This window comes from Ostrinia furnacalis, unplaced genomic scaffold, assembly GCF_004193835.3.
Source record: "Ostrinia furnacalis isolate ACB-3 unplaced genomic scaffold, ASM419383v2 OfSCF1862, whole genome shotgun sequence".
Classification (NCBI taxonomy): Eukaryota; Metazoa; Arthropoda; class Insecta; order Lepidoptera; family Crambidae; genus Ostrinia; species Ostrinia furnacalis.
Genome location: NW_021132101.1, coordinates 836,984 through 861,045, shown reverse-complemented (window position 1 = coordinate 861,045; position 24,062 = coordinate 836,984). Strand labels below are relative to the sequence as shown.

General features: G+C 37.6%; 1 protein-coding gene across 2 annotated transcripts in view; it reads left to right on the top strand.

The window, feature by feature from the left end:
• The first annotated feature begins 885 nt into the window (after positions 1 to 885).
• Positions 886 to 24,062, top strand: part of Doa (CDC like kinase darkener of apricot) — a 62,730-nt gene continuing 39,553 nt past the window's right edge. Inside the window, exons 1-3 of one of the 2 annotated variants that reach the window (XM_028306075.1) lie at positions 886 to 1,078; positions 1,853 to 1,892; positions 3,053 to 3,192. In XM_028306075.1, coding sequence (XP_028161876.1) covers positions 1,890 to 1,892; positions 3,053 to 3,192 — 143 coding nt within the window. In that variant the 5' untranslated portion in view covers positions 886 to 1,078; positions 1,853 to 1,889. The remainder of the gene's footprint in view (positions 1,079 to 1,852; positions 1,893 to 3,052; positions 3,193 to 24,062) is intronic. The other variant, XM_028306074.1, reaches the window with a different exon arrangement.

The window sequence follows — 24,062 nt, the reverse complement described above, 5'->3', positions numbered from 1 at the left end:
AAATATTATTAAAGGTAACCTGGTTTAAATAAATTAAATGAAACCATCAATCGAGCTAGTAGGATTTATTTTATTATTCATCAATAATCAAATTCAGAATTACGACCGGCACATGCGGCCGTACTGTGTATTTTCACACGACAGTGGATATCGGAAGAAATTAAATACATTGCGCAGTAGTTGAGCATGACATAAAGTGGTTGCTAACTAAATCGTCAATGTACAAGCGTGTTAGAATTTTTATCACCACTGATTTCGATATCGCAGTAACTGTTACGGCACTGAATTCGTTCGTAAAAATGTTTAGTTTTTTTTATTTATAAGCAAAATAACAATGGATTTGCAATACTTACATGTAGTAAATGACTCCATTGTTCCTGTAGTTCTTCGTTTCACTTGTTTTATTGCACGTAACAACGCATTATCCAAAATATCGGAGAACATTTCCTTAGTACGACTGAATCGCGACTAACCTAGCTACGCGGCCGATGTTCGTTTCTGGGCATATCGCGGAGACACGCGCCACGCCCCCGTTTCACATCTATTCCTTTCTATGATCTGAGATACTACCGTAACAAAATAAATATTTAAAAAAAGAATTTATACATATTTATACAAGAAAATAATTATTTTATGAACGCATCAGTATAATTTGTTATGTGGCAACACTAATGTCATAATAGTTCATTAATCTTGCCGATAGGTAGCGTGCAGTACTCTGAGTTTCCGGTAATTTATAAACTTTTAATTGAGTTTTTAGAAAAACATAACATTTAATTACACTAATAATCAGCTCAAAAGTACTCAAAAAATCATTTATCATTATTTCATATAAAATATTATAAATAGAATGCAAACAAATTAAAAAAGTGCAACTTTTGACAGGGAAAAGAAACTTTACTACGCTCTACGCCATCGCTGTTCAACAACCAACCAACGCTGTCTTGGATTTGGATCGATGTTCGGGCCTTTATTGCGAAGAAGCATTCTTCAAGGTTCTGCATCGCGAACTTGGAATTGCCTTACTAATTTTACTCAACTACTTTGGTGTAAATTGAAATATTTACGTGAATTGAGGGTAAGTCTAAATATTTTAGAACACTAAAAAACGGGTCTGTTTAGGGCTCCAGTGAGCCATACAAACCAACATGGCGTCAGCGTGCCAAATGTAAATACATACCAATAAATTGACATATTGGGCTTTTGGCACAGTTATATGTATAACTATAATCAGTTTTCGTAGCAGCTGATAGTGAAAGCTTTACCTCGGTAGTCGTAGTGTTTTGTCATTAGAGCACACAGTATTTCCATTTTCCTAGTTTCGCACAAAATCTGCATTCATACGTGTTACATTACAGCTGCTTGCGTTTGTTGATATCAACTGTCCAAGGTGTAGTTTTCCATTGACAGGATTAACTATACTCTGTATTGTTCTATAGTGTTATTAATATTATAGCAATCAGCTGGTTTTTGATTGCCACCTAAGATTGCCACTGTCAAATCTTTACAAGCAGCTGCATTTCTGCATGATTCTTAATTATTCGTTTCCATCATTCTTTACATTCTAATGTTTAACAGTGACTTTTTCTTGAGTTCACACTTTCTAAAATTGGTTATTAAAGTGATACATAGTTTAGACTAATATAAGCAGGAATAACTAAACTATACTGGGATGAGGCCAGTCTAAATAAGCCAGAACTTGAGCCTAATAGCTACTTAACTTATTCTTATAATTGATCCATTTTGTAGTGAAAAACAAATTTTGTTAAGCATGTTGGTTTGTTTTCTTCACTATCGTAGGTATCACTGTTCTTTGTGTCCGTCAAAGGACTAAACTATTTATGTTTTTCAGCTTTAACTGCTTGGATACGAGTTTTGGTATCCTTGTAATGGTAAGTGGAGGTACCTGGAGTACTTTCCTTATAATTTTGTGGGCCTGTCAAACTGTAACATTCACCCAAACTTATATCATCATCATGACTTACGAAATTAATACGAGGTAGTTCTAATAAAACTAAATGCATATGAAATAACAATTGTCCAAAGAACATTATAAGCTCTTCTTCATAATGGGTATGTTTGTGTTTTGACTGGTCTTCAAATCGGTATGATGGCTTTTTCAGATGTATTGGCTTCATGCTAGATTCTTATTTCCAAGCTAACTGTTGACCTAAACATAGTGTGGATTGATTGTATCATTTACTAATAGTTTGCGGTATGAATAGTATTTATTACTATGAGTAATCAAAAACAAAACATTGTCATAACAGCATCCATCTTTCCATGTGTGTGTATTATTATGTATTCTAGAAGGAAGGTTGTGTAATGCTAATGATATAGGTATAGATTGAGAGTGACACATAATTATATGACATTAACTGAAATTTGATTTGTAAAATAGTACCACTACGTTAAATGGTTAATATTGCTCTACGTCATTGATATCCATATGTCTTTGATCTACTTTTACCTACCTGTATGCTTACACACAACATTATTGTCTGAAGATTTTCCTTAATTATGTAGACACACTTAAGAACGACTTAATCAAATTACACTCCATCATTAAAAATGCATTATCCGAATACTAAACCAAATTATACTTTATAACTAACTATCATTGGGAAGCCATTATACCTATTTCACTATTTTGAATAAATTGAATATTACAAGCATCTTGACTATGCTTCTGGGATGGACTGTTTTTCAAGGCCTTTAGCCTTTTATTCAAATTACACACATAAAAATTATGCTTCTTTGAAACAGCACATCTGCATTGAGCCTATGATTTGTCGTTAACATTATTTTGAAAACAAAAATAATTCCATAATGTAAGTAATTTAAAAAAAACCTACCGTTACAATTCAAAATTGATTTGTGAAAACATGTTGTTGATTGTGATTTGATTGACAACAGCATATAATGTACATACATTGCTTCACACAGCATACAGCATTAGCCATGCTTATGGTACACCAGTTTCGCCACATCTATCGCCTGACGCTGTAATGTTGATGTATTGTTGAGTAAAACTGTTGGATGTCGTTTGCAGATGCCGCGGACACGTAGGAAGCACTACACTTCACACTCGAGGTCCCGCTCGCGGTCCTACGAGGCGAAGCGTAGGCGGCTCGACGACGGCACCCGGGAGGGGTCCTACAGGAAAAGAAGCAGGAGCAGGGATCGTGACAGGTATGTTATCTTATTTATTATTCTAACAGCTGCATTGATAATGCAGATGATCCACAATAATTCCACCAACCCACAGTAACCAAATCGCAGTATTTTATTTGGTGTATGGGTGCTCTTACAATTTTAAAAAGTGTAGGTGAAATCGTATTTTCAACAAAATCCATACATCTTGCATGCATTTTAAATAGTTTTTGTTTTAGTTAAACCTTTCTCTTATTTACAAATTAATATAGGTACAAATCTTCTGTTTATCCTATGAATAAAAAATCCTGCCAGATTTCCCAGAAGTTTGTAGGTCATGTAGAAATGTCGCAGTGTCTTACACGAGCTATACTAACGACATCTACTGGCTTTCCAACGTACCAGCTGCCTTAGAACCACAATCGCGACACGAACTACCTCACACATGCACTTGAGGGCATTAGATTAGTTCAGGTTTTCAAAACAGATGGCGTTGTTATAAATGCTATGGTTAAAATCCTGATAATTTCTTTCGGCTTTCTATAATTCACAGTATTTGTTCAAAAGTGCAAAAAACTTAGGAATGTAGACTGTAGTAGGAATGTTCTTTTAAAATTTATGAATCCTGCATTCTGTCATGCGTGTCCGATTGATGTTTCTAACTGATCAGTGATCACGAAATATTAATATTTAATTAAACTCTGATTTTTAATTCGACGGAATTTTGACATTTCAGAAGTGTTGTCAACATTGAAACATTCCCATTATGAATGGAGAGCATTCTCACAAATTAAAAAATAACCCTTTCTTGAATTTAAGGTTTCACTTGAAAAACTAAGGTTTAAAAATGTACTGATCATTCCAAAANATCAAGGTATAGATTAGTTCAGGGTTTCAAAACAGATGGCGTTGTTATAAATGCTATGGTTAAAATCCTGATAAATTCTTTCGGCTTTCTTTATTTCACAGTATTTATTCAAAAGTGCAAAAAACTTAGGAATGTAGACTGTAGTAGGAATGTTCTATTAAAATTTATGAATCCTGCAGTCTGTCATGCGTGTCCGATTGATGTTTCTAACTGATCAGTGATCACGAAATATTAATATTTAATTACATATATTTTTTATAGATAATAGGCTAGTTGCCTAAAAAAATTTTTTTAGTCCGTAATATTTAATATCAAAAAATATTGGACACATATATTTTTATTTGTCAATCTAACAAATAATTACATAGTTATGGTGCGTTGAAGTTGCGCACGACGTCACAACGTGCGGCATTTTTAAGCAAGCGTTGACGTCACGGGCCTCTTCTTATGAACTTTGGGGCGCTTTATCTCTATAAATTTTCATTAGTTTGAAAAAGTGAAAAATACGTGTAGAGTATTTTTTAATAAGTTAACTGACGGACTAATTAAAACTCTTGCTTTTTGACCCAGGCAACATCCCCATTGTGGAATCTCGTAAATTATTTATTTTCTACAATAAATAGAGAGTTAGATTTCGATGAAAAAGTCTTGGTGTAATGGTTTATTGACATGGTAAAAACAGTAAACATGAGCGACGGATAGACAATGGCCCCGCATGATGGAGATATAGGTAACGTAACGGTGACTGGGCATGAGCGGCGCGGCACCAGGGCCGGGCTGCGGCCCTCGGCCCCGGGTCACTCGCTAGGAAGTCGTGCTGGGTGAATCAATCGACCTCGCTCCCAGATACGAGCTTTGCCCAATGTCTTCTGATGCCGCGATAACCACATAACCACCATACTTGCGGTGATGGTAATTTGCCGTTGAATAGGGCTTGGTGTAAATGATTCTGAAGATGGCTAACATGAAAATTTTTTATTCGCTCTTTGCTCCGATCTTTGGATGATTCTCGTTTTAGGTGTGCATTGATTAATGCTTGAAGAATTACATGCCTCATTGGTCCCATAGTTGATCGTAAAGAAGTTAATTTCGATGATTTCTTTCTTAAAGTTTATGGTTAAACAATTAAAATCCGGCTTTATTAAAAATTTCCTAATCTACTTTCTTATTGTATCAGTAATCTGATGATCAACTAACATTACTACTAATAAAATAATACATCAATAATACACACGCACCTGATAAATATTTTTTATTCATTGACTGACGAATTGACTGATATTCACATTTGGAAATGTCAAAATAAACAGTAATGAACCCTAAATTTCTGACACAATTTTAACTTGATATAATGTTTAATGCTTTCTAAAATACTCGAAAATATCTACCCAACATAATTACATTTCAATCCAGTATTGTATATTGTGCATGTCTTCATGATTATTGATTATATTATTATTTTTACAAAAAAAAAATGTAGGTAACTGTTGGAAATTAACGAATGAAAGTCTATGGATTCATACACATTTCATCAGCTTTTTAGTTTAACAATTTTATTGTAAGTTGTTGAAAGGACTTGAGTTTTTCAAGTTGAATTTAGCTGTTCCAGTGCGCCGAATAAATATTGTATTGAATGACCATTTAACTTAAATTATATTCTTGCATCTTGTCAGAGGTGCCAACTGTCAATCAATTTATTGTATGATTGGAGGAGTGTCGAACAAATTGGCAATACATCGGCCGCTGTCAGTTGTCACACGTGCTTCGCCAGTGACCTTCCACTTGCTTGTACATTGTGTGGGAACGCACTTGACTTTTTTCGTCATTTTCTACCTCAATCACAATAGTGATATATTTTCGTGAGATCCATTTGCATAGTTACATTGTTACCACCACTGATCCCATTTTGTCTGCTGTTTCAAGCTAGGTTACTTGCTTTTCCATTTATTTATTACAGTCTATTGTCACTGGGTTTGAAAACCTCCCAACCAACTCCTGTTCCGTTATGGACTGAGTTATGAATATTCATGAATATTTGTTTCGACACATAATGCACAGTTTACGTAACGCTGTTACTTGTGAGTATCGAATCTGAAAAATATTTATTGTGAAATCTGGATATTGTTACATGGAGCAATTAATAGATCCTGAAAGAAACTCGGTGAACTATGAGTGATTTCAACCTCAAATAGCTAGTTTTTTTAAAATAATTTAAACATGCATGTAAGTTTCAGGTTTTTAAATTAGGATACTTGTGTAATCCATTTGAAATCAAGTTTGCAGTAATTGCGTGAATCGCTATCCGAACGAAACCCTTGCAGATTCGTTTTTCCGCGAACAATCGTATTATGTCTTGTTGCATTATTCATGTGAGATTCGCATTTCCAGCATTTCTCATCTCATTGTATGCTTATTAATGAATAGTTCGATAATTGTCGAAAAGTAATTAGTAATTACCGACTACCATTTACAGTTTTGCCGCTTTTTAACGTACAATTATTGTTTAATTACAGAAATTCATTTTAAAATCTTATCTTTCCTGTTCTTTAGGGTATAACCACAAAAAGATGGGAGTTCAGCTAAGGTTAAAAAACTCATTAAAGTTGTACCTGTATTGTTGTTAAATATCCTGTACTTATCGGCATATGTATGAGAACTACAGCGTTTCTAAATATTTTCTAAACAAAATGCAACTTTTGACAATTTAAAGAAATAGAGATTTGGCTTTTGACCTTCGCTCGAGCAAATTTGTGACCTGCCTGTTGGAAGTTTTAAAATTTACTTAATATAATCTTATCACCTATCATCACCTTCCTATGAAATGTCGACCTTCGTTTATGACATTGTGTGTGACACAACCTTTCAGGAAGTGCAATAGTGATTTCCATGTTTTGGCATGCCTGGACATTATCTTTCCTTTCTTATCTCTCAATTAGTTTATTTTATGGTGACACATGCATTGAATAAATTAACCAAAAGGTTGTATTTAATGAATATGTTATGTTTCATTAAATAAAAATGGTTTTCCTTATGTTGTGAATACAGTAAGTAAACAAATGAATTAACCTGGCAAAAAAGTCGCACACGTTTGTGCATATGTACTTAGTTTAGGCATTCATTACTACAAAATGCATTAGTAAAATTATTTACGACGAAATTCCTATTATGTTTTCAGTTATAATTTTATTGGCAAGCACAAACTAGCTAGTTTCAGTGCACTGAAATCTTCAAATAACAGTTACAGTACGGAGCGTAGATAAAAGAGGTGATATTATTTGGTTAAGGTATTTACTAGAGATGAAACGGATATCCGGTAACTATCCGGTAGGCCGGATATCCGGCCTAATTTTACTATCCGGCCGGATACCGGATAGTAACTCACTATCCGGCCGGATACCGGATATTAAAAAACTACGACAATTTCCTATTAATAAAATGAAATAAATTAATCTTTGAGGTAAATATAAATTAAATGGCTTATAATACTGACGGCTTTTATCTTAAGTTCCAAAAAGTTACAAAAAAGCCATATTAAGGCCTTTCAAAAAACTAATTTATTTTTCTGAGCAATTCACTCCAATGACAAATAAGTAAATAAATAGTAAATATCTGTCAATGTCGAAATATTTCCAAATAAAATAGGCGATCTTTTTTTCACTGATCGTCTGTCTGTGGGCTGAATGTGAGTTTACATCAAACGCGCTCACTAGTGAGCGCGTTTAAAAAATGTATGAAAATTTTAGTTTTTGAACGTTTCCCGCTAGGGGCGCTGTACAATCCGTCATACATTTAATGACATTTTTTGAGGCGCTCACTAGTGAGCGCGTTTGATGAAAACTCTCACTAGGCCCTCTGATGACATGATGCAGTTCAGTCAGATTACGCAGCAAGTAAACTAATTTAATTTTCGCTATTCAATCACATACCTACTCACGATGGCAACCGAAATCGCCCGAATTGATCTGCCCCCTAGACCAGTGGCAAAATCTGGCATTCCATTCGGACGGATTCGATTTTCAAAAAGTTTGACTAGTCTAGTCTACTAATAGACCCACTGGTCGCGTTTGAAGCACCTGTGCGGCGCTAAACTCGTCACGACATACAACGAGACAATGGGCCAACTATCCGGCCGCCGGATATCCGGCTATCCGGCCTAGCAGCTGGCCGGATATCCGGTATCCGGCCAAACAACTATCCGTTTCATCTCTAGTATTTACTCTGTCTAATGAACAATTTGAAAGTTTATATGGTTCGTTTAATTTAATCATTCATTTGTAAGAAAGATCCTAACAGCACATGCCCTGATGAATGCATCTGTTCAATAACATCATGGGCTCCATTGGCTAAGCGCTGTCTGTAAGCTGCACAGCGTTAATACATAATGTATCAGTGCGCACGCCCATAAATTAATAGTTCGCACAAAGGGCCGGCGACAGTAATTGCCTGTTGCCTGCATATTACTAATATAAGTGCTGTGAAAATTATTTCTTTAATCGCACCTCCAGAGCTTAATACAAGGATGTTTTAATACAAAATTAGTTATATCTTTTGTTGCCATCCACACTTATAAGTTTACAATGTAATTTTAAAAAGATAGATAATCGCGCTCGCGAAGGCACCTTGGATTGACGGTCGCACAGTATTTTTTCTCTGAATACAATAAGTGCCAATATGTTTTCATTTTTTGTCTTTCGCAACGCTTGTGTGCCAAGGACCTCTGAAATGTCAATTACTAAAACGGTTATCTTTATGTTATCTGTGAGCAAACAGAGTAATTTTGGTTTTCACTAAATGGAATCACGTCATCCCGTCAAATTAATTTGCGAATTCCTTTGTCGGCAAGTGTTTCAGAAAACGCATCTGCATTGCATGAGTTAGGTATTGTCACGCGATGTTTGGCTAACGAACGGTAGAGAGATAGTTGCATTGTTACCAAAATAGTGGGTCACGTCATGTCAAAAACTGTTTTTGGTGTAGTGTTAAGAGGGTTAAGGAGTATTTAGGCATTTGTTTTTGCGGGGTTGAACTTCGAAACTTGTTTTTATAAGACTGTTTCGCATTTTGTGCGCATTGACAAATGGCGGCGCGAGTGTCGCGCGGGGTGGGGGCGAGAGGAGTTGTTCTTGACACAGTAAAACTAGAAGTGCAGTAGGTGCAGCTGCGGCCTACGCCGAGCTTTTTGCAAGCTAACGCCATCCGAAACCAGTCTGAGCTTGCAATCTTGCTTGCGCTCGGTATTGTAGCTAAGCGGGCATTGAAATTCGCACCATTGTTATATTCCAGTATTATAGCCAAGTCTAAAGCAACGTTGCGTTGTTTGCATACGTATTGTAATTAAAATAGAGAACATGAAAGTTTACTCACGAAGCTTTATATTTATCATATGTCATTATTCGCCACATTACCTTCTGTCTTTTCCACAGAAGTAGGTATAATATAAATCGTACCATTTTCTTCGCGTTCAAAAGCAGGAAATATATTATGTCAAAGTGCGTGGATATGCTAATACGCCTGGCCTCACATAAAAAAGGCAGTTTATATTACAACGGCATGATCACAGTATATTAGAACAATGTATTCGTATATTTATTCTTGTCTACTTGCACCGTCTAGTCCAAACATTGTTAAATAAAACACGCATGTAACAGTGTTATGATAGTGCATTATTTTTGATTTCACCGCGTTCCCGGTACGGCACGCGCAAGATTTATCTGGCGTGATCCGCGTAGATCGCGGCCAAGAAACGCTTTCCATGTCGCGAGGCGGAACGCCGCGGCTCCGACGCCGATTTATGCTCCGTATCGGTTTTGATACGATCCGATCCGCGATTTATGCGTTCGCGCCGTCCGCCGGCCATTCGCTGGCCCGCCGATATGTTGCCACGCAGCCCTGCCGCTAGCCCGACCGTCCAACCTAGTGCCCACAATCCTTCTTATCAACGTTGTACCTACCAAGCTATAGTGCTCTGTGAATAGCCAGCCGATCTATGCTGCAGAACCAAAGCGATACACGTTAGAAAGTAGTCTTAAATGTCGACATCACGGAGAAAGGATAAGCGGCTCCGACCCGTACCCCAAGAAAAAGCAAAGGGTTGAGTAATACAGTAATAATACATTTTATAACTTTTTACAACTTTGAAGTTGCATAATGCTGAATAGATGACCCTAGTGAACCTTGTCATTTTTTGCTAACCAATTTATTGTTAATGTTCAGTAATAATACGAATCTCAAAGGCACGAAATGCTCATAACGATATGAATGAGAAAATCTAACTTTAATGTACATCCTCAATGTGTTTGTCGCAGTGTTTTATTTTTGACAAGTACACAGTAATGATTATAGAAAATGATTTCCTTCTCCCGGTCTAAGGTGTCGGATTACGATGGCGAGGTCGAGCTCATCATATCCTGTTATCTGAACAATGGCCCATCGGCCGACCTTGCTGTCGTCTCGAGCCGCGAGGGTCTCGCCAGGGTCTCCGCGACGCGGCGAGGATTACACCTCTGCATTCATTAAGCTCACAATCGCCCGACATAAAGCTTTGTTACGCTAATTACTCTGCAGCGAGCACGCAACAAATTGATGCGCTACGAACTCGATTCCTTTGAGATTAAACGTGTCGAATCGAAAATGACCTACGTAAAATCAGCTCACCACAGATAACATCACGAATCAAGCATATTAAATTTAAAAAGCGGTTCTTTATGAAGGCTCAAGGCACTGGTGCCAATTCACAACGCGTTCCTTGAGAGCAGTTGCTTCTGAATAGAATGTCTCTTTAAAGTAGTTTAAAATTATTGCGGATGAAGATGCATGACGACGCGCAGACTCCAACGCGGATAATCCTGCCTGAACTGTGAACGCAGAACGCAGACGCCGCTTATAAAAAGTATAAATTAGCTTTGCAAAACAATCTTGCTACTTGGTTCTCTAATATTAGATTATAATCGGTGCCAAATTGCATGTCGATTGCCATGCGTTCAAACCGTAACAGTGTAAAAGATTAAAAGAAAAATGTTTTTTTTGAGCTGGCATCTCGTCGCATTTCAAACGATGTTCATTACTCGTTCATATGATAGCGTGATGATATGTAATATATGCGTTTATTGGGAGGTTTTAGTTACATGTGTAAACTTCTTATACATTAAACATTTCTGTGGTTTGTGAATTCTTGTGTGACGGCAACAACTTCTAAAATGGTTTTTTGAACGTTCTTGTTTCGATTCTTTCGATTTTTATATTTGACCGTAATTTAAGCGAGCGAGCACGCACACGATAATAGTTTTAAATCAATATTAAATGAAATCTCGAATAAGATGTTATTTATGAGACGATGGAGGCCTATAGATCACCGCTCTCTGGCCCTACTTGGCCGGAACATAAATCATTGTAACTATAACAGTCACATTTATCTAATACTATTCTGATAGCACCGACATTAAACAATATTGCTGCGATGTTAACATCTGTAGCGTTTCTTTAAATTCCATGTCTCTATAAATGGCTCACAAGAGGGGTTTTCCTGGCGTTGTGGAGTGTTCCACAGTCGCGAACAATGGAGCCATTGTCACGTCCGCGGAAAGCGACCTACGCGATTGACGCGCGCTTTATGCCCAGCTCGATCAGTTTAGAGAAAAAGCGCACACGCCGACAATGCCCATGCCCGACGTCTCAACATTCATTATGGTGACATAATGACTTAATAGTTGTCTCCAGCGAAACTCTTACGTAACAAACTAAAATCAATACGTGCCTGTCTGGTTATTGTGTTACGTATTGGAATTTATGTAATTACAAAAAATACCAAACCTAGGACAAAATTCTAAGTTATTTCAGGTCGCCTGCCTGTACCGGTAGCATTATGTAGATAAGCCGTCGGCGTAGTGTAAGATCACGTTATATTTTAATAACTTGTCGGCAGTAAATGCAGAAAGTGCAGCGAGCCGCGCGATATCTGGCCGCGCTGGTTGCGAAGAAGCCGTTAGTTGATGTTTAGGTGCGGACAGGAGCGCGAGCCGGTGCGGGATCGATTAGCGAACCGGTCCCGCAGAACGTTGCTCCCGAGGGCCGCAGCCGCAGCCGCAGCCTACGGACACGAATTGTGCGCCTCGCTATTGCACACCTCCCCCCGCGCCCTGCACTCCACGACCGCAGCGACAGTTGCATAGACAAAACACTGGCCTCTTTGTCCTATTATCTACCTCGCCATTTCGCAATTTGCTCCAATCCACATAATTCAAGTCATAACTGGAATGACTGGTGCTATAGTTGCACTACTGAAGTCGACATGTCACATACTAAGTACAGTACACCACGTCTAGTTTCTCCTATGACAGGTTCCGTTGGTATCTGGTCGTTTTAACTGCGCACGTCCGCTTAATATGTGTAATTGCCAGCAGGTGCTCGGGCTCTGCTGCTCGTGACAATTATAGGAAACTCATGGTTTTTTCAACTTTAATACCGGTCTTGCTTCGTCGGCAACGACTTAACTTGGAGACATCAACGTGAAACCAAGAAAGAAACCTTACCACAGCCACCTATCACTTAGCGCCTAACCGGACAACTTTCCTGATTGATGATTACATATTGGCGATGTACGATTGCAAGCAGACAATAACTCGTCGAACGTTTCCGTTCATTATCCCATATTGTAAACGTGTTATCATTTAACATCTGATTTCAGAAATGCGTAGCCTTTGGGATGCCTTTCCCATATACAGCTATGGCGAACGAGTCTGGCCTTGAAAGATTGGAAGGTTTAATTTCCTTGGAGCTTATCAGCATTGCTCATAATAACCTTACTACTATGAGTATATTAACGAAGTTGTTGTTTAAGTAGGAGGAGCAGGATGTGGGTAATAAAGTGCGATATAATTGATACAGTTGGCCCTTTGTTCAATGTGTAAACAAGAGACGAACGGTAGTGATTAAAGACGATAAATGCGTCTGACATAGTCCTGATGCGCAGGAACGGGCTAGGAGCGGGGAGGGCGGCGCGGCGCGGGCGTCGAACCCGCGTGGGTCGGGGGTCAGCCGCGCGACACGTTCATTACCGCACCACTGCGCAAGCGCAGCGCAGGATGCACGTACGCGCATTCCAAGGATGTCTCAATTTCCAGGTTATTGGCACAAAATTGAACACAATCACAAAGACATGCCTTTTTATTAGACAATGTGACCCAGGCAATGATTTACGCGAAGGTCACCGCCGATGCAGTTCGAAGGCCCCATCGCGGAAGCTGTAAATTTTTGTTTTCCTGTCCAAACTCACGCGTTATTAAAAATTGGCATACGCTTGGTTTTGCTTTACGACATGACAAAAATGACTTTATTTTTATATTCTTGCATATCTTCATATCTTTTGTTTATACAAGAAATTTTCCATGCCTCCTGTAGTCGGTATAACAGTGTGAATAATTTTACAAGTAATCAATTATTTATCGCAAAAACAATGGTCCGACTTAATGAAAATTAATAGTAGTGAGAAGCAGTTTTATCTGATTGGTGTTCACATTTTTTGCGACTAAAAAGATTCAATTATAGCTTTGATCAAAATCAAGCTGCGTTCGCGAGTTTCGCGTTGTTTATGCTCACACCGTCAATTTGTCATGGTATCGGTGTCAATGAAAGTGATACTTGTCGACATTACGATTTTGAGACTCGGGGCCTAATCTAGACCGGTACCATTAATCTAATTCTGATCTTAAGACATGCGCTATGAATCAGTGTGAGTCAATCGAGAAAGTAAACCAGTAAGCATTGTTCCGAGTGGATGCGCCGTGTACCGAGTGCGTGGGCGCAGGCAGCGGCGCGAATTAAAGCAGCTCTCTATTCATTACTCATCGTTATTGCTATCGCCATTTTGGGAGACGAAAGCGAGTGTAGGCTTATTAACCTCAGATTTGTAAGCTATTTAATTATTTAAGAGATAAAAGAGACTTATTTTTGCACTTTCCCCTTCACGGGTGCCACACACGGGTGGCCTTTACATCTTTACACGTCGTTTCACGCTCAATGGTTACTTATTTGAGCGTGCTGTGAAACCAATAAAGCTATTTAACTATAGGTGGTATTTCACAACAGTGGCCCAATATGACAACGATGGCTACAATGAGAGGCGTAGAAGACAAGTGTGTTTACTTTTACTAATATACACAAAAAGTATAATAATGTGATTGTTCATTGTGGAACGCAGTCGCGGTAGAAAGTACCGCGGCGTGCAAGAACGACTAATTGCAACAACTACTGTATTGTTCAATCTCAGACCGGTTAAGCTGAAATAAGAAGCTCTGACTGGAAAACCTAAGAACGATTTTTTATTAGGACTGTATATTTTCGTTATAATACTTGATAATGATCGGGCGACTTGAGATAATTAATTGTTTTTTTATCGCGTCTTGACCGGGATGTCTGAATATAAATTAATGATTGACAACATATAATTTGTATTTTGTCATGTTCTTGTCTTGTAATTGTTATCAGTATTCCATACTGCCATTTGGAACAACACATCTGCAAGTGAAATGTACGTTTTATATTCCAGTCATCCGGCTTGTTTCCGAGTCACTGACGGTTTCTTTAGGTAAATTGAAAATAGATGTAATCATCGAGTTAACGGTTAAACGATTACCATATAGTCAAACAATAGTCTTTATTCATTCTACCGTCCAAGTTCTTTTCCTTCATTTCGTCATCTATTACGTATAGAAATGGCTCGATTAATGTCCATGCCATTGCGACTGCAGGCAGGCGGGCGCAACAACTGCATACCTAATTGATTTCCATTACATTTTGTAGGAACTAATCATAACCACAACACTTTGAACTGTATTTTTTTCAATATTTCTATTTTCGAAGCACACAAGAACTGCAGTTTCTAAAAGCAAGTTACGAAACTGCAGTAAGCTATCCATCTGTAATGCACTGAAATTTTTCAGTAACTTGCGCAGATTTACGACTAACAATGCTTGCGTAATAATTTACGTGGAATTATGTTTATTTATTAAAAGACTACGTATCCAAAAACGCCTTTCTCCGTCGAAATTATAAGCCGTTACGCGTTTTCACTTTCACTATTACTATGTCAATCAAATTCTAAAACACAATTAAAGAGACTAATTAGCTTAAATTTAAAAATCTGTAGGTGTTACAAGCACATTCATTTAATATTTTCGTGCCTAGTGTTTTGTGGCGGGCCCGAGCGGGTGGGTGGCGCGGCTAGTGAAAGCTGCTCTATACGAGCTTGTTTATATCTGTTTATTAACACATTTATTAATTAAACTCTCCATTTCACGGAATAAGCGAATGTAGTTTTTAAACTTGTCCGTAACGCGAACATAAAAAATTTAATGTATTAACATACATTACAATATTACACATGACCGACGAGTAACCAAATTAATGATGTTAGTAATGCGTACAAGATGAGTGTTTAGCTAACGGTTGAGCTTGATTTTATTTCAATATATGTTAGTGGAGAATCCGATAATAGATCTTTCATTGTATTCATATGAGAGCTAATCGAATGTTCCGAATAAAATATGCGCATGCTAGTTAAACAGTAAACCCATTAATAGGGACACAATGTTGTATTGTCTAGTTTGACCGTGGGCGTTACTTTTTTATTGCAAGAATATTTATTAAAGCAGCAAAAGTTCTAGTCTTTTCCTTATTAACAATGTTTTCTCTCACGATTTCATCGTAATAACACGATGACGGTCAATGTAGAATGCGGTGCCCTCAATTTTTGTCAATATGTCGCACCATACTCGAAATTACTTTCGAATGTAACAAGCACGCGGAGTCGGGTACACACATGAACAAAGGCGACATTGAAAAGACTGGCGTAATGAGTTTATACTGAGTATTGAGTGTAATGCCATCTGAATAGATGTAGGCCATGGGGGCAGACCTAGCCTGTACAGTTAGCCTCCCTGACTCACCAGCGAATGATTGCGTTAACCCGAATTGTCAACTAACTACATTCGCGACGATTGTTTTCGATTGCTTTATTTACTCAAATTGTAATTTGTATCCTGGTGCGACATACATTTTGTTGCAAGAATATATGGCCTAGTTAAAAAATTAAAACGTTAATTTTGTGGGAAACGAAATGTAGAGAAGCAACTGCGAATTCATATCTTTATTGAAGTAAGCTGTAAAGAGCTGGAATCCAAGCCTACATCACACTATTGCAAAATATGAATATTTACATGCAACACCTTTCTTACATTAGAGTTGCAGCACTGGTTACGATATAATAATATGCATTTAATCGTCTAGAACTCTAGGTGACTGCCGTATTGCACGTGCAATAAACCGTGTTTTGTTAGAGAGAACTTACACACGTTTTTGACTCATACTTCCATGTCCCTTTGTTTATAAACCGTGTCGATGTGTAGCACTGACATTGACCATCGCATTCCGCCATACACGGCATGCATTACAGGGAACATTACAGCGGGTAGCAGCAATGCCTGCACGGATATTTAGCATCTTAATATGACGCTTTATTGAGAATTTATGCAACACCGTGCAGTTACACATATACTCAGCTAGTTGATTCGATAAGCTTACTAAATAAAGACTAACTGTGACAGCTTCTACTCGATTATGCAAATGGAATCATTTATTTCCTTTTCTGTATTGTATAAAAACGTAACGATCGCGATGCACTCGTGAGGCTCGCGTGGGTCATCACCGGGCGGGTCACGATTACGGAAATTCGCCTGCTTATTTGAATCATGAAGGACGGCCTGATTGAAAGATTGTATTGGTTATTAAATTCGACCTTGCAATAACGCGTATATGACGAGAGACCTTGCGGTGCATCGATATCGGCTATCCTAAAGGGAAGACAAGTAGGTAAACAAGGTTTCCGTTTAAGGAACGGCAATGCATCGGCCCGCCCACGTATTGTTCAGATATCGACGGAGGCGTCGCACTAAAACACTGCAAACAATCTTTCGGCAATTTGTTCCTTCACGGAAGTATTTAACCGGCAATGGTTTATTCGCTGTAAATCGATTTACTTGCAAGCCATAAGTTATTTGGGTCTGTATTGTAGTCGCCATTGTTATGATGCATCGTTCTTTTTATTCAATCAGACTTCCTTTATTTTCAATAATAAAAATTCGTCCATATATTATTTTCAACTTACACTTTCTATCGGTTCCGTCAACGTCACTGTCATAATTCTTTATATTTTTGCGGCTGACATGTCTTATTAATTATCGTCATTTCTCCATTTGTTGCGGTCGACAAATATGGAAGTCTATTGTGGATCAGGCTCTAGGCGTAGGCGGCGAGCATATCGTCTGTAGGCAAGATGCAAAGCACGCAAGTTCATACCGTTTACGCAACCAGGTATTCGCTTCTCGCGTAAACTGTGATCACTTTTGTTTTCATGCGCCTTATGTTTGGCGTGGCCCGGGCTGCGCGGGCCCGTTTGTGGTCCACCCGAGCCCGCGTGGCTGTACAATGTTGATACACTCGTTTGTCATCTCACGTGACGTGATTTTCCTTTTATTAAAAAAAATATTAATAAGCGAAAGTATCCTTTGTTGTACTTGCCCCTTTTTTTACAGTGTGACGTGTCAGATAAAAACGTCGATCATTTAACCTCCTTCATGATAAAAAATACACGTTTCCGCGTTTCGAATACAAAGCTGTATGTATTTTATTTCTGTTTCTGAGTCATATAGGTCGGGTGCTAATGATGGTAGTGATAATTAAGTATCTACCGGGTTAAATAAAACCATTAACCAAAATGAACTTTGTAAGGGCAAGTTATGTGCGAGATAATATTATACACCTAGACCTAGACATGTTGGCGATAGTGGTTTGTATGTACAACATTTCTCCTCGCACAGACGGGTCGTACTCCCACATGTGGATCGTTTCTTCGTGTAGCAATACAATTGCCATCTCCTTTCTAATCGCACATCATAAGTGTGACGGCGACCCCGAATACAAATTATGGGAACAAGCAATTTGGTGTATGAAGGATGGCGAGTGGCACTAAAGTGGACACCTACGCGGCCGTTCGGCGAATTGAACTGTATGCGACGGCGCACTGACAGCTTTCTGCCCCAATTGCCGCCCGCGCCGCCTCGCGGCACGCAGGCTGCGACCGCTGCAATACACCGCATAGGCCATAGGCGCTGTTGCAATTCTTGCACTTTATGTGATCATGTCTCATGTCAAAATATGTCCCACAACTCACAACATTAGTGATGTCTACCACCTAGCTTGGGATGAAATGTTATGTGCAGTTTAGTGTCTAAATAAAATTTCCCAGAAAAGCTGTTATTAAAACCAAGATTTTAGCCAACAGATTTCAGTAAAATTCATCTAGTATATCTTCCTTCTTTCAGTAATGCTTTATTCATATCCAACTTGCGTATGTAGAAGATTGTGGTAACTAAAACAAAAGTCCTCTTCTATGTTTTCAACGTTCATATTTTATCAGAAACATTAACGAACACAGTATCATATTAATATTACACTTTTCTTATTTTTAAAGTCTTGCCGTCATTAGTTAGCAGAAAATTAAATATTGATGTACTGCACACCAAACATGAGGTCAATGAAGATTAACAACACTTATTCAAATTGTATCTTGCCAATGGCGTGGAAATTCATTACCTGCACTCTACTGCCCGTCATCGTTACTCAGAGAAAGAAGCGCAATAACATGGTCTTTACCTTGTTAGCGTTGTCTTGTTGGCTGGCAGTCTCAAACATTTCTGTTCTTTTTGTTCGTCTGGAGCGAGGCTCTACCAGGCGTGAGTCACAAACACGTACAGGATCTTTGTTGTGCTTCCGAGAACGACAACGGGCACGTCTTTGTGGGAAGGCATTTTTAATTCAGGTCGACGGACTGATTTCTCCTGTCTCAATGTAAAAATAAACAAAAAACAATTAAACGTCTCGTTGAATTTGATGCGTTAGATTAACTGTTTTCGGCGTTCAATTTGATTTGTGTTAAGGGTAAAGTCTGTCAGGCTAATTGAAGATATTAGAAATGTTATTATGACGCAACACTATAAAAACTTGTGTCTAATGATTTCTCTGTTTAAATTTCGGTTCTGTTCGGGTAGATTTTTTGTCATCATAATCCTAGGTGAAAAGAAAAACAACTTTTATTAGTGAAAAGTTAAATCAAACTAGACTTATTTACATTAAAGTAAGCAGATTAAAGTTTACTTACCTCTACAAATAAGGTAACTTTTATAAATAGCCAACACAACGAGATAGAAACACGTAGAAAATAAAACTTATAAGTAGTCTAATTTTATCGTCGCCTTATACGTACGCGGACTGCTTACATTAACATTCATCAATACAGCCCAATCTGTTGTATAAATATTCTTCAAATGAACCAGTTTTACCATCGAGTGTAATACGATTATAGATCTTTACGTATTTTAGTAACGCTCTATGTGGGTTCTGTGAGTTGGGCAACGTGTAATAACATTGATGGATTGTAGCTAATATTTAATGCAGCCATAGAATTATAGGTTGAACGACTCGACCAGTAGGCCTAAGATGCGCGCCATGGTAACTTTTATCGACGTCAAAATGTATGGGAAAAATCGATAAAATGGCGTGATAACCGCTTATCACGGTGCGCATCTTAGGCCTACAGGAAAACATTGCACCACATCGGAAAGTGGCCAGCTTTTGCGTCGTAGACCGCGGTAATAAGGAGCGATGACACGTCAATATCGAGTAATGTTCTGTTAGATTTTTGACCCCAATGATTAATGAGGACCGTTATGTTTGACTCAGTTATTATTGCGTTACTTTTTGAAACTCATCACCAACGCTAATGCATAGTAATTAGGCGAACAACCGTTTACACCGCAGGTGATCATCCTTTTTCTCACCACATTGATTTGATGTCATGAATCAGCCCCAATTACCTATATTACTTTTATTTATCAGTGAGACATCATCTTTCAAGTAAGTCTGACCAAAGGTTTATTTTATTTAAAGTAATTTAAATAAAATAAATCTTTGTAAATAAAAAAAAGTCCTCCATCTCCGAACGAGATGGAGGACTGTTGTGGACGCCCTCTGCCCCCATCTAGGGGACATAGGACCATAAGTCAAGTAAGTCAAAGTAATTTAAAAATATTGTGTTGATTTGTTCATATTTATGATATTTTAATGACTACGAGCATCTGCTCTGTTATCTTCAATTAATAGGCGTTCTTCAGACGCTTAATTAAGCAGGTACACAGAATTTCTTAAAGTAAAGAAAAACTGTTGTATTAATCTAAAATTCAAAACCATAATCAGCTAAATGATGATACTTATATGTAAAGTAATTTAAAATTTTGATTGGTCATCATCTATAACAATTATCTCGGGCAAAAAGTGTGTTTTCACGATCACTTAGCGTGTTGCACCTAAAGTGGTGGCGAGAATCCCAGGGCTCTATCCAGGAAGTCCATTTACGGTCGCTATTTTGATAAATTGTTTAGATTGTGTTGGACTTGCCAGATCAGGTTTCTGTGGGAGTGCCATGTATGGCATAGGATTAATTCGCTTTGGTAGAGTATGAATAATAACAACACTGATTTAGAGTGCTCAACTAATACACTGTTCCTAGTTTTTTTGTATACAATGATTGGTAGGTATTTGTTAATCAGATCCATCTCCGAGAACTTAATCTCTATAATCAACCCTTATAGAGCACGTACTGAAGAGTATCGTTATCTGTTCGTGACTTATGTGTACTTCAACATCGGACTGTACGCGGAACTGTCGGAACTTTTCATAACAAAAGTGATTGAACTCCTGAAATGGAGTAATGAGAAAAATCATGTTAAATCAATTGACACTAATAGCTCGGGTAAAGTTTCTCTGGGCGTACGCATTCGCTAAGTGAGGTGAGTCGGTAATGGCGTGTGCTAGACAGTGACCGATTTTTCTTTCGTTAGCCTAGGCGGCCTAGTAATGAACCATTTGGGTCATTGGACCTCGCCGTTTGTCGACAGCCGCCTCCGGTACCATAATTTTTTGCCTCCATTTACGTGCCGCCAATTGAATAGTCTGACGCGATCGCCTACAGCACCATCTCTTGAACTTTTTGCCAAGTTCTGCTGTAAGTACTGTCAAATTAACATGTTTTCTTCCATCATTGTAACGGAATGCCTTCGATTTAGGGTTACAAAGAACTCCGTGTGTGTAGGTTGTGAGGAACGAGACCATAACGGTCCCTTAGGAAAATTTTATTGATGAATCATCTGAAAATTACTCATTATTTGGGTTTTTCGTCAAGTGAAATTTATACTGACCTGGATATGCATATTATTATTGTGAAATAGGTATTTAATATGCACGTCAAAGTTAGTACATCAGGCTATAATTATGAAATGCTGAAAAGTAGCGCCTATTACAACTGAGCTTAAGCTGCCGCACTTTGTACGTTTTCAATTAATTTATGAGGAAACTAATAATTATATTGATAATTGTCTACATTTAGAAATAACTATTGAGGAAAACCATTTTAGAACAGGCCTCAGCAAACTATCTTCTGACCATAAGTAACGCGACATTATAAAGTAATTTTATTATTATTTATAGGTTGAGTGATTATCACGATAGTAGATATAGCACCCTAAGGGGAATAAAGCCATACGAGCGTATAATCGTTGGCAGTGACACACATCACCACTGAGTAAGATATAATGCCCCAGTGTATGCCATATTTGTATCTCACATAAATAAAAAGCAAACCGACCATGGCTTAATTTTATTTGTGTGTTCACCTGGCAAATAAAAAATAGGTCGTTTTAGTAGGCAAAATACAATTTTTACCTAAACGTCAGTTTGCGGCATACCCATCGGTCAAGGGGGTTGTTGTCTCTAACTGGATACGACTTAACGAGGTTCAAGAAAAAAATATTTTAGCACTTTTAGGAATGTTTGTCACTTCATTCGTTTTCATATAAGGCACGATCTAATTGAAATAATATTCTTGTTGTATAAGTAGTGCTAATATAACTAACGGCAAGGATGATTTGGAACGAAAAGGCATATCAATTCAATAATCGTGAATTACCATATTTGCAACTATTATAATATCGTAGTTAATGAGCTTCATTAATATTAGGCCTTGTTTATTCTACTTTAATAGACACTGGTAGGTACTTTTAAATTATTTGCCCTTTAAAAATATTCCACTAAAATCATAATTTGCAACAAAATAAGGCTTTGTGGTTTAAACATAGAAGTTATGATCCATGGCACGTTTCTGTGTTTCTTGAAATTCAATGTCTGTATGGGTTTGAAGCACGTAGTTTACCGATCAGACGTTACTCATTATGTACACTTTTTATTTTGATATAGAAATGATTATGGAGTTATTTAGCTTTTGTCTGTAATAAAGAGTTTGAGTTTGAATCTTAAGCACCATGGACAACAGTAGAAGAATGTGATAGCACAAAATAATTTCTTTTAGAAGTTTTGGCTTTTGATTGATCCTACTTCCTGCTAATATTATAAATGCCAAAATTTGGATGTCTGGATGTTTGTTACTCTTTCACGCAACAACTACTGAACGGATTTTGATGAAACTTTACAGTATTATTGTTTATAACCCAGAATAACATATAGGCGATCTGTGACAAACGAAATTTCACGCGGGTGAAGCCGCGGGCAAAAGCTAGTAATTTACTCTTGTTTTACTTATGTCACCTTTAATCACAATCTTTTTCTCATTGTAATCATTTCGCGCAACCCCAGTAACACCGTAAACCAGTGTGGCACCACGTGGCACACTGACACGATTAGGAACGGGGCAGAATGTATGTGAAAATAAACAAAAATAAAGGATTTTTGTGCCGAATATACTCGATACATTCATAAAAACTATGGTTATGGGATGTCTTAGCGAAGCGATAAAGGCGGTCGGCAATAAATCATTCTCTAGTCCTCGTCTGTAATAACTCACTTTGTCAATATCGCCCCGCAACTTTCTCCTTTTATTCGGCAACATGGAAATTCTACATTCAGTCTCAACGATCCTATTAATTCTTAAATTTCTTAATTAATAAATTTATGTTTATTCGCCCACTTCACGCGATTCTTTAATAATTTAGATGTCGTATAAAACAAAATTTTCATAATAACATGTGCCTTCGCGACGAAAATATCTAATTTATTGCGAAATATTCACTTGCCTAATTAAATTATGATATAAACATAATTTTATGAACGTGATTATCAGCTAGCTAGCAGTATAAATTAATTGGCCACCTTAAAAATAATATGAAAATTACCCATCCTAATTTAGTTATAAGCTATTTAAGTGTAATTTTCGTTGATTGTTAATGTTTATATAAGGCGATACGAGGCTTTGTTAATTATCGAATCGAAATCGCCGGTAGACATTCGTGGTTTTTGTCAGTGGCCCAAATGCATACATTATAATCTTCGGTTGATGCAGTCGTTTCGAAACCCACCCGACCTTCAAGTACTCGCTAGTTGTATTCACATTGAACAACTTCGCTAATTATAATTTTACTATCTATACTAAAAATATTTCATTGAAGCTACAACTGCTAATAAGAGAAATTCTTTTGTTTCAGGTAATAAATTATCCGTTATAGTTGAGCTACAAGAAATGTTTAAGGTGAGATCGCGCGTGTACTAATTGCCGTAGTTTCAGAATTTGTTACCAGTCACGTCATTACGGAACCGAACACTGAGAACAGCGTGAGCAAGGAGTCCGTTGTGATTTCACAAATAATTGTATTTATAACATAACTCTAATTAGTATTGCGTGAACGTTCGCTGCGCTAATTAATAAAATTCACGTTTGTTACGGTTCTTCGAGACGAATACGGATGCCACATTAAGATGCAGACTTAAAAATGAAATAAAATAACAGTAAGTCGTCTCTGGTATTTAAGAGACCCAGTTTCAGTGCAGGATTTCGCAATATCGACTGTATCTGAACGTTCCTGTAAAGTTTGTATTGGTAAAGGCATAGATTGCATTTTGTTTGTCGAGTGGTTTAAATTAAAAC